The 12,141-nt window shown below is 48.3% G+C and overlaps 1 protein-coding gene across 1 annotated transcript in view; it reads left to right on the plus strand.

The window, feature by feature from the left end:
• Positions 1 to 12,141, plus strand: part of ACACB (acetyl-CoA carboxylase beta) — a 146,321-nt gene that overhangs the window by 61,176 nt on the left and 73,004 nt on the right. Inside the window, exons 3-9 of the mRNA XM_032654348.1 lie at positions 3,545 to 3,677; positions 5,680 to 5,818; positions 8,750 to 8,859; positions 9,074 to 9,155; positions 10,308 to 10,406; positions 11,409 to 11,518; positions 11,613 to 11,723. Coding sequence (XP_032510239.1) covers positions 3,545 to 3,677; positions 5,680 to 5,818; positions 8,750 to 8,859; positions 9,074 to 9,155; positions 10,308 to 10,406; positions 11,409 to 11,518; positions 11,613 to 11,723 — 784 coding nt within the window. The remainder of the gene's footprint in view (positions 1 to 3,544; positions 3,678 to 5,679; positions 5,819 to 8,749; positions 8,860 to 9,073; positions 9,156 to 10,307; positions 10,407 to 11,408; positions 11,519 to 11,612; positions 11,724 to 12,141) is intronic.

Consider the following 12,141-nt stretch of genomic DNA (forward strand, 5'->3'; position numbering starts at 1 on the left):
TCGAACCCGGGCCCCCTGCATTGGGAGCACGGAGTCTTAGCCACTGGACCACCAGGGAAGTCCCGGGTCTATCAGTTCTTCACCAAAACTTTTGGCCCCCCAAACCCACTCAGCCCCAGCCTCCCAAAATGCCTGGTGACACAGTTGCTGGATGCACCCCTGGGTGGCGAACCTCTAACTTAATGCCTGGCAGGTGGCTTGGCAGGTGGCTATCTCCCTGCTTGAACAGCCCATTTCCGGGTTGAGAGAGTGGGCTGAATGCCTGATTCTGCACCTGTGAAAACCCCACCAAATGACAGCAGAGATTTTCTTTTTTTTTTTTTTTTCCATACGCGGGCCTCTCACTGTCGCGGCCTCTTCCGTGGCGGAGCACAGGCTCAGCGGCCATGGCTCACGGGCCCAGCCGCTCCACGGCATGGACCGGGGCACGAACCCGTGTCCCCTGCATCGGCAGGCGGACTCCCAACCACTGCGCCACCAGGGAAGCCCAGCAGAGATTTTCTTAAAGAGCTGGAAACCCATCAAGCCCTGGAAGAACAGGAGGGGAAGTTAGCAGCAACATTTTGGAAGCCAGAAAAGCAGAAGAACAAGCAGCCACTGGCTGAGCTGAACCAAGACGGCTGAGCCGTAAGGCAGCAGTGAGGGAAGCTGAGAACCTGTATCCCAGAAGGCGCAGGGATTGGCAACATTGGGTGCCTCCACGTCTGGGAGCATCTACATGAGACGGATTGGATGAAAGAATCCCAGACCCCTCATCTGCTCCAGGTGGCTGGGAGCTTCCCACTTCCACCCCAGTAGCAGGCAGGCAGTTTGATCTCTGGAGAGGGAAAGGCAGAGGGTCTTTGGGCTGAAGACCGATGGGCACTATGGAGCCAGTGTCCCAAACCGGAGGATGGGTGCTGTGTGCGTGCTGAATCCTGAAAGCTGCCCTGCCCCCCAGACCTGTCCCAACACTTCTCCCACTTCCCCCTGGTCCCTAGGCTCCTGGCCAACCTTTATCCTCCAGGCAGAAGACCCCAAAACTTTTCCTTACTGGGGGAATTGGACCAGCCAGGGAGGATGACTCTAAAAATACTTGGGGTTCCCCAACACACAGTCCTCCCAGGTCACCCTGCATTGAGGTCAGGGTCTAGTGACCCCAGCACATGCTCAGTACTTCTCATCAGCCCTCTAGTTCCTGCTCTTGGTCATGAGGAAGCAACCATAGCTTATGAAACATTTGGGTGCAGTTTCTAAGATGGAAGGCAGGCCCCAAACATACCAACAAAGGGGACACAGGAAACGTGGGAGAAACAGACACCACATCAGGAGAAGAGAACTTGGAGAAGCTATCATAAATACCCTCATCGGGGGCAGGGAGGATATTATACACATAGGAACAGGATGTATAGAAAAGGGGATATTGACAGACCAAAACCAAGCTCTTAGATGTTAAAAACTCCACTGAACAGTTAGGAGATAAGGCTGAGGGAATCGCCCAGAAGGTAGAAGAAAAGAGAGAGAAAATAGGAGAGGGGAAAAATACATAAACTAGTGGGCAGTTCAGGAATTTCAACATCCAGGTAATAGGAGAGAATGGAGAAAAAAGAGGCAGGGAAGTCACCAAGGACGTTTTTTTTTTTTTCCCGGTATGCGGGCCTCTCACTGTTGTGGCCTCTCCTGTTGCGGAGCACAGGCTCCGGATGCGCAGCCTCAGCGGCCATGGCTCATGGGCTTAGCCGCTCCGCGGCATGTGGGATCTTCCCGGACCGGGGCACAAACCCGTGTCGTCTGCATCGGCAGGCAGAGTCTCAATCACTGCGCCACCAGGGAAGCCCACCAAAGACATATTTGAAGATAAACTCCCAGACCTCAGTTTCTAGATTGAAGGGGCCTGACAGCTTCCCAGCCTTACTGATGGAAGTAGGCACACACCTCAGCGCATCACTAAAATCACCCCTAAAATTGTAGAATACTGGGGCAAAGAGAAGATCCTATAAGCTTCTGGTTATGAAAAAACAGGTCACCTACAAAAGGATCAAGGATCATCATGGCTCTGGTTCTAGCATTCTTGGAAGCCACAACAACAGTGACATAAAGCTTCCAAAATTCTAAAGGAGAAGGTTTTCCCTCTTAGAATTCCATGCACAGCCAAATGATCGGGTCCAATGTGATGGCAGAGGAAGACAGTTTTAGAACACGCAAGGCCACAAAACGTTTACTCCCCTGAACACCTTTTCTTAGAAAGCTACTGAAGGATGTCTTCCATTGAAACAAGAGAGTAAACCAAAGAGGAGCAAGACATGGAGGACAGAAAAAAGGGATCCGAGAGAGCCAAAAGGAGTCTCTGAGGTGATAGTGGCAAGGGAACCCTATGCAGCCAGGATAAGACAGGCATGTTGGGGGCGTTATTGTCATGTGTCCTGCCATTGTACCATCTTTTTAACTGGATGAAACTACTGGCAGATATACCCCAGCAAAACACGGGAGTCCATCAAGAAAGAGGGAGCCATGTGGTCCCTCATTCAGGATCAAACCCCAAGGAAAGGCAAAGGGAATCCTAAGGATGCCAGTGAAGGGAAGTCCCAGTCGATGGTTGCCTAGGGATTTAGAGCACAGCGTCTGGATGAAAGGAGAGTCGAGGCCTTCAGGAATGATGTGGTCCATGGAAAACAATGGAACTGATCAATTATCTTACGTGTACTAAGAGGCTGAGGAGTGAGATGAATTAGCGACAAATACAAGGAAAACCAAGTCAATGAAAAAAAATCACTACAGGAAAAAAAAAAAAAGAACATCTGGTATACCACAGCCCCTCACCTGTGAATAATGATCCCAGACTCATAAAAAACCAAATACTGAATTTACCAAATTGCAGTATACCTGTATTGAGAGGTTGGGGAAAGGGGAGCAGATGGGATGGCTGCTTAAGAGCACTAATTCCACATCTGTCAAGATAAGAAGTTCATAGATGGATGGTGTCTTAAATGGATGACTCACGAGATAATGTACACATATTGTTCAGAACCGTGGAGATGTGTAAATGCCAGAAAGAGTCAAACGTGATTTCCTCTGGGGTGGGGTTCTAGAGGGAGATGGGGCAGGGACCCTCTATTTGTTATACATTTTTTTGTTTTCAGTTTTTTCAAAAAATTTGATATACCCGTACAGAAAAGCACATGAAAGATACAAACTGTTTAACAAGTGTAAAGTATTAGAATGTGGGAACTTCCCTGATCATAAACTTGCACCCCTGTTCTAAGGTTTTTTGTATTATTTGAGCTCCTAAATTATGGGCGTATAAAGTAAGAATGACTCTAAGATGAAAAATCTGATCCTGCAGCTTGGAGCAGGTCAGGGCGTCGTTCCTGCTTCATTTGTGATCTGACCTCTCGAGTCTCCTCGTAAAGTGTTTCAGGCTCCCCGGAGAGGGACTGCAAAGCAGCAGGGGTCTGGTGGGCTTTAGCTTCTCTGTGGATGTGCATTTCATAGCTGCCGGGTGCCCGACCCCCTCCCCGAGCATCCCAGACCTGCTTGCTCACGCGTCAGTCCTGTTCCCTGGCAGGCCCAGCATGTCCGGACTCCACCTGGCGAGAAGAGGCCGAGAACAGAAGAAGCCGGACCTGCACAGAGACTTTACTGTGGCTTCCCCTGCCGAGTTCGTCGTGCGCTTTGGGGGGGATCGGGTCATCGAGAAGGTACAGATGGGATCCCGGCACTCGGTGTGGGGTGAGGTGGGCCAACCAGCCTCAGGCTGCAGAGAAAAAGTCCTGCCCCTTTGTGAGCGCTTGCGAGGGGCTGGGCGCTGGGGTTCATCAGCTTTTCACCCTCACGACAGCTTAAGTGACAGGTGCGTGACCCCACGTCACAGAGGAGGAGACTGGGGCCTCTGAGAAGGGTGGGGAGGCAAAGACCCTTCGTGCAGGGGGCTGCTTTCTGGGTTTCTAGGAGGGGAGCCTAAAACCCAGCCCTGCCCTGTCGAGGGGTATAGCTCCTTACAGGAGAGCAGACCCAGGTACTAGAATGACAGGGACGGAAGGAAACAGCTAAAATTGGTGGTTTGTGAAGGCTTTTCACACTGCTTCCTGTTCTAGCTGGTAAAGGCCCTGACCTCGTGCTGTTTGATCATTCCCGTCGTATTCACGGAGAAACTAGAGCTCAGGGATCCGACATTGGTTGTCCAAAGTCACGTAGGTAGTAAGTGCTGAAGTCAGGACCTGAACCCAGCTCAGTTTGACTGAAAGCCTTTTGCTTTTCCATTTTATTTGAGGGTGGTGATAATGATGGTAACAGCAACAATCGTGGCAGCTACCATTGACTGAGGGTCTCCTCTGGGCCAGGCATCCTGTTAACTGCTTACGTCGTTGTGTCTCATTTAACCATCCCCACAGCGTTGTCAGTGGGTATTACTTTACAGATGAGGAAACTGAGGCCCAGACAGGGGAAGTGGCTTGCCTGGGTCTCGCAGCTAATCAGTGGCAGAGCTGGAATTTGAAACCAGAGCCCATGCCCTCACCCCAGCATCCTAAGTACGGCATTGAGCCACAGAGACTCATATAGGTTCCCCAACCTGGCTGCCACCAGTCTCCCTGGCTGAAAATGCACACACCCACACGGCCCCCACCCACCCCGCCCCAAAGCCTTGATCTGATACTTAGGCTGAGGAAGCCCAGCCGTTCTGTCATCATTCATGAGAGGCATTTTTGAAAGGGGGAAAGGAACGCAAAAACTACGGTGGCCACTCGCGGGATGTGATGTCTGGGCTCGCATTCCCTTCTGTAACAGAGAGGCGATCACATCCCAGATCTCCAATGGGACTTGTCCTTCAGGGCCATCATGAAGATTAGTCAGAGATGGAAGGACCTTACAATTATGGACTTGGTACAGAAGTTGGAGCTTTGAACCTATACATCTAATTTTTTTTTTTTTTTTTTTAACAAGAAAACTAGAGCTTGGTTTTATAGAGACCAAACCAGGAGGTTTACCAGTCTGAGCTCCTCATATGAAGATGAAGCACAGAGTGGGAAGGGATCTGCCTCAGGCCACACAGCAAGTTCACAACACAGTGAGAACTGAAACTAGGACCCCTCTGTTGCTGGGGACAGCCAGCCTCACTGCCTTTCTTCCTTCCCAAATCTGGGACCTTTAACCTTCTGGACACAGAAGCAGCCACCGGGGACAGTTCAGAGCATAGGTCATACTGTGGAGGGCCCACGAGTGCCAGCTCTGCCACTTACTAGCTGTTTGATCTTGGGCACGTGCCTTAACTCCTCTGGGTTTTAGTGTCTTTAACCCCAAATAGTGATACAGATACAACCTCTTTCAAAGGGCTGTTGTGAGGTTGAAATGAAATGGTGCTGGTAAAATACACTGTACTGTAGCTTGGTACATACTAAACGCTCAAAAAATGTTACATGAACATGATGGTGCCAGACAGAGGAATCAAGAATCATTAATCCATCCGTCCATCCACCTGGTCATCCATCCTCCCATCATCCATTCAACCATCCATCCACTGGGTCATCCATTCATGCACCCAGCAGACTTTAAGTACCTGCTCTGTGCTGGGCTGAGTGCCGTAGAACTACGAAGAGGTGCCATGGGAGGCTCACAGAGGTGAGATGAACCCTGGGGTAGCACTCGGCCTCCAGCACAGGTAGATGTGCAACTCGGGCCCCTCCCTCGTTTTCCCCTGTCCAGGTGCTCATCGCCAACAATGGTATCGCCGCCGTGAAATGTATGCGCTCCATCCGCAGGTGGGCCTATGAGATGTTCCGAAATGAGCGGGCCATCCGGTTTGTAGTCTTGGTAACCCCCGAGGACCTCAAAGCCAACGCAGGTATTGATACTTGGGCCCTGACTTTCTTCCCCTCTGCCACGTCCCCGCGTCCTTACCTGCGCCCACCTCCTTCACCCCACCTGGGCCAAGTCCATCCTGGACCCCAAACAGCATCGCAGGGTACCTCTTCTGAGCTCGTATTTATTTCCCCTTTCTTTATTTAATTAAAATTTCTGCTGACAACAAGAGTGACCCATATGTCTTATAAAAATGCCAATGGTTAACATGCAAAGCGGAAATCTCGCCTTTGAGAAACGTTTACAGTAGGTTGGTGTTTCTTCCTCCATATGTTTTCTTCTTGCACTTGTATGTACTGTTTTTCAATCACTCCTTCATTTTTCTATTTCTTTACCTCTCCATGTCTATCACCATTGATCATTCTGTTAATAACTATTGGACAATTTGCTTTTTTCCCTGAACAATTGTATCCCTTTACAGACCCTGCACACAGCAGCCAAACAGATCTTTTAAAAACACAGCTCAGGTCCCATCAGCCCCCTCCTGTGTCCAGCACCAGCTATCTCAGCCCCCCGAGCCTCCCCAGAGTCCAGGCTCTCGGCTCTGCTCTGCACAGACGTGGCCTCCTTTTTGCTCACTACAGTGAGGACAGGTTTCCTTGTTAGCCCCATTTTACAGATGAGATAATCGAGGCATGAGGGTGTAACTCACTTGCCCAGGGTCATGCAACCAGTATGTGATGCAGGTGGGATTGAAACCCTGGGCTGAGTCCACAGCCTTAGGCTGTCGGGTCTTCCATTGTGCTCAGGCTAAAATTCCAGAACCTCACTCAGGCCAATTAAGGCCCACATGACTTGGCCCCTGCTGGCCTCCTGGACCCCCATCTCCCGCCTCTAGACATCCATCCCTGGGCCCCAGTCACGCTGGCCTCATCAGTTTTGGCCTCGCTCTTTCCTGTTGCAGAGGCTTGGAATGTTCTGGACCTTCTGCTGGCAGTGCTTCCCCGAAGCTCTTTGTACAGCAGGTCTCCACCCCTCCACGCACGACTTGGGTCTCATAGTCCTCCGGGGCAGCCCTGTCAGAGAGCCCCGGTGCTGTTCGCACCCTGTAGTTATCATGTCTGTCTCTTGTTTATCTTCTCCAACATGATAGTAAAATTCAGTGAGGAGAGGGTCATGGTCTGACTTCTCGCTTTATAATCTCTGGGACCTCTCCAGTCACCAGCACAACGTGTTGGGTAAACATCAGAGGCCGGCGGGCCTGGAAGGAAGCATGGCTCTCGAGTTTCTTTCCAAGTCTGCACATAAAGTTCGACATCATTTCTTTTCAGGTCTTCAAGAATTTCATAGTACAGATGTACCAACTCCCGACTTTTGATTGAGTCTAGCTTTTCACAGTTCAAAACACTGCCCCGTGAACACCCTCTTACATCAGTCTTTGGCCTCGTCGATGAGTGTTTTCTTAGAACATATTTCTAGAAGTGGGATTCTGGTTTTAAAGAATATGAATATTTTTAAATCAAAACATTGTATTGTATTCAGCTTTGAAAAGGAAGGAAATCCTGTCTCGTGTTACAGCAGGGATGAACCTTGAGGACATTATGCTCAGTGAAATAAGCCAGTCAAATGCTCTATGATTCCACTTATATGGGGCACCGAGAGTAGTCAGATTCATAGAGACAGAAAGTAGAATGGTGGTTGCCAGGGGCTTCGGGGAGGGGGATGGGGAATTGTCATTTTATGGGTATCGAGTTTGAGATGCGTGAGATGAAAAAGTTCTGGAGATTTGTTTCACAACAATGTGAATACTCGACAGTCCTGAGCTGTACACTTCAAAAATGATTAGATGGTAAATTTTTTTTTTTTTTTTGGTAAATTTTGTTATGTGTTGTTTTTTTTGTTTTGTTTTGTTGTTTTGGGGTACGCGGGCCTCTCACTGTTGTGGCCTCTCCCGTTGCAGGGCACAGGTTCCGGACGCACAGGCTCAGCGGCCATGGCTCACGGGCCCAGCCGCTCCGCGGCATGTGGGATCCTCCCAGACTGGGCCACGAACCCGTGTCCCCTGCATCGGCAGGCGGACTCTCAACCACTGCGCCACCAGGGAAGCCCTGTTTTGTTTTTTTTTTTACCATGATTAAAAACAAACGTATTGTTTAATGGCTAAACAATATTAAGATAAACCTTAAATAAGAATTTTTAGGGAGTTCCCTGGTGGCCTAGTGGTTAGAATTCCAGGCTGTCACTGCCGTGGCCTGGGGTTCAGTCCCTGGTCGGGGAACTGAGATCCCACAAGCCGTGTGGCAAGGCCAAAAATTTAAAAAAAATTTTTTAAACCCACCTCTGATCCGACTATCTTGATAGCTTGTTTCCTTCTTTTTTGTTGCCTTCCAGGCCTTGTCCAGACACCCATGTGTTTTCTTTTTTTTTTTTGAAGTATTTATTGTTTATGTTTTGGGGTTTTTTGGCCATGAGGCATGTGGGATCTTAGCTCCCCGACCAGGGATCGAACCCACACCCCCTGCATTGGAAGCACAGAGTCTTAACCACTGGACCGCCAGGGAAGTCCCCAGATACACATATATTTTCACATGATTGAAGTCATACTCAGTTTTCTTTGAGCTGTCATATACATTTGTCCATTGTTGCCCTAGAATCTTCATGGTTATCCTTTCAGTAGTGGTGTGGGGTTGCATCCTGCAGATGTTCTGTCCTCGACTTCAGTCTCTCAGCCCTTCTTTTTTTTTTTTTTTTTGTGGTATGCGGGCCTCTCACTGTTGTGGCCTCTCCCGTTGCGGTGCTCCAGACGCGCAGGCTCAGCGGCCATGGCTCACGGGCCCAGCCGCTCCACGGCATGTGGGATCCTCCCGGACCGGGGCACGAACCCGTGTCCCCTGCATCAGCAAGTGGACTCTTAACCACTGCGCCACCAGGGAAGCCCAGCCCTTCTTTTCTTTTCTCTCCTGTTTAATCCCAGAGTATATCAAGATGGCAGATCAGTACGTCCCCGTCCCAGGAGGGCCCAACAACAACAATTATGCCAATGTGGAGCTGATTGTGGACATTGCCAAGAGGATCCCCGTGCAGGTAAGTCAGATGGGACACCCCAGTCTGCCCATGGCGGGGGTGATGCCCTGAGCTCTGGAGCAACCTGATTCCGCAGTTTGGAAGGGATGGAGGAGCTGGGTCCTAGGAGACCCTGAAATCCCGGGCTGACGTGACCCAGCAAAGAGCTTCTGGGGTGTGATGGTAGGCGGGTTCTTGAAGAAAGACCTTTGTTCATGCCTCTTTGTGTTTGCAGGCGGTGTGGGCTGGCTGGGGCCATGCTTCTGAAAACCCCAAACTTCCGGAGCTCCTGCACAAGCACGAGATCGCGTTCTTAGGTAGAGTGCGCCTCCGTCAGATGCGTGGGAATTGGGGTGTTGATGGGATGCTCGGTGGGTCAGATTCTCTTTAATACAGCCCTATAAGGAGGGGACCAGTTTGATATCCCCACATCACACTTTCATGGTCAGGAGCAAATGAATCCAGGGGTGGGAGGTCACCTGGATAGGTCGGCCAGCCCAGGGAAATAGGAGCCATTACCATGGTTACCACAGCAGAATAATGCCGGGCAAGCAGAACCCTCGGCTGGTGTTCCTGCTGGCACTGAGATACCAGTCATGTTCAGATTTCTAACTAGGTTTGGAAACCTTTCTGATAAGGCCACACCTTTTCTTGGGCTGTTCTCAGACCTTTGGAATGCCCTCACCCCCTGGGACCAGAGCCTATCATCTCTACTACTTATTAGGTAAAATGATACTTATTGTCTACGGTGTCTGTTTGTTTCAGGATTTGGATTTGAAATTTGTAAACTTTGCTCAGTTACACTATCTGTTACGTGTGATGGGAATCATTTACCATCCCCCATAAATCCCTATTGCTGCTCCTTATCTCTGGGCCCACAATCCAGACTCGCATATAAAGCAGCTTGGTGCTAAGTCAATACCTGATATTCACCTAAGGGTCTGCCTGGTGACCTGTGCTCGCTGATGTATTCTTTGTCCATGACCTCTGATTGGCTGTCACATGGGACTCTCGTTATCTCTCATGTTTAATTCTGGAGATCGATGGTCCAGCCCCAGAGCCAGCCAACTACAGCCCAGGCCAAATCTGGCCTACTGCCTGCTTTTGTAAATAAAGTTTTATTGAAACACAGCCCTGCCCATTCATTTATGTATTGCTTATGGCTCGTTATAGAAAAAGTTTGCATGGTCTAGTGTTTTGGGGTGCTGGCTTGCCCCCTTGGTCTAGCTTTTTGCTAGTGAACTTTGTATAGGCCACAGAGCTTAGGTTGTAAATCATGTTTACAATCCACATGTATTGAAAGTTGACTGGTAAAGTAGCAGACTAATAGATTTTTTCTTCCTCAACTTGATGTTAAATCCTTGGAAGCTGGGACTTGGGGACTTTTCTTTGTGCGCCTGGTTGGCACCTGGCTTCCAGGGCCTTGTGGCTGACTTGAGTCTGCCTTCCCCTTTGCCCCAATCCCTCAGGCCCTCCCAGCGAGGCCATGTGGGCACTGGGAGACAAGATCGCCTCCACCATCGTGGCCCAGACGCTGCAGATCCCAACGCTGCCCTGGAGCGGAAGCGGTAAGGGACCCTGAACCTCACTTCGGGGGAACTCCTGGGCCCAATCTTGCTAATGTGAGCAGAGGGGGTGACAGGAGTATAGTTTTTTAATTCTTTCATTAAAAAAATTTTAAATGATCATGAAAGTGGTCCTATGTCATTGTAGACAACTTAGAAACTAGGAGAAGTACAGAAAAAGAAATAGAAATCCTTTATAATCGACTGACCCGGTTTTGATCATTTGTTATATTGTTCCAGCCTTTTTTTCTAGGCACATCCTTTAAAAAACCAGAGCTCTTACATTTAATAGTTTGTGACTTGTTTTTTCTCACTAATCTTTCTATGTCAGTAAATACACTTTACAACATTTAAAATGCCTGCATAGGACTATATTATACAGATGTACCGTAATTGACTTAACAATCCTTCTACAGCTATACATTTAGGTTGTTTCCGACGAATTTTTTTCTAATTTTGAAAATATTAAAAGCTTTGATAGTCCTTTGCCTAACTCTCTATGTCCATTTTAATCACGTCCTTAGGATAAATTCCTAAAAGTGGAATTTCTAGGATAAATTAAAAAAAATAAACAGGAAAAACGTCTCAAGAGTTTCATACTCAGTTTGATTTTTTTCCTCCAAAGATTGAATTTTAAATTTAGAGTGAAAAGTTTGTTTCTGTTTTGTTTTTTTTTTTTTAATCTTCACAGGGTTTTGGAAAGTAATGATTCACATACGAATGACTCCATAGGGTAGAGCTGGAGTTGGGATTTTTTTTGGATTCAGGTTAATATGGCTGTTCTTGGTAGACTCAGTCTGAATTTTCTTAAGCTTGGTTTCCCATTCAGGGTTGAGTCAGTCCTTAAGGAAATTAAAATCCACTGCAGGAAGCTGAAGGGCTGTGTCTGAATTCTGCTGGTCCAGAGGCCAGGTCTAGAGTGGCTTTGGTGGGAAGAGGCCCTGTGTTTCTGTGTCGTGTCTATGCTTTTTGGGGGAAGATTCAGTTTTCTTTGTGACCCTCCAGGTCTGACGGTGGAGTGGACAGAAGAGAGTCTGCAGCAGGGGCAAAGGATCAGCGTCCCAGAGTACATTTACAACGATGGTTGCGTGAAAGATGTCGATGAGGGCTTGGAGGTAAACGCTGCTGGGGGGTCAGGTGCCAGAACCTTCTCATCATCCTGGTAGCAGCGGAAACCTCTAAAGTGGTCTGTTTGTCCTTTGCCCCCAGGCAGCAGAAAAAATTGGTTTTCCCTTGATGATCAAAGCTTCTGAAGGCGGTGGAGGGAAAGGCATCCGGAAGGTGGAGACTGCTGAGGACTTCCCAATACTTTTCAGACAAGTGAGCTGTTCGCGCTGCGTATTTTTCCATGTGTCTTTGGGAATTGTGTTTATTCAGTTGGTGGCCACCAGATTCCTTCCACTAACATTATTGTGTCACAATCAAGAGGACACTTGCGGGAGCTGCAATATTGCTGTGTTGTGTTGCAAAACAAATGTATACATTTTTACTTGCAGAAGTCCAAGGTTTTTGTTGATCTGTACACTATTTCCTTTAGATGGTTTGATTCTATGAATCAGTGTGTCTCTAAAGGATTTCAGAGGTATCTGTCTGTGAGAATATTTGTTTGTGTCTATATTTGTCTATCGAGAGATGGGATAGTTTGTACATTTTGGCAGTTTCAGTATTTCTAACATTTCTAGACAATTGATTTTTATTGTCTGAACGAATTGTATATTTACTTATTTGTAGCTGGTTT

This window comes from Phocoena sinus, chromosome 14 (assembly GCF_008692025.1).
Source record: "Phocoena sinus isolate mPhoSin1 chromosome 14, mPhoSin1.pri, whole genome shotgun sequence".
NCBI lineage: Eukaryota > Metazoa > Chordata > Mammalia > Artiodactyla > Phocoenidae > Phocoena > Phocoena sinus.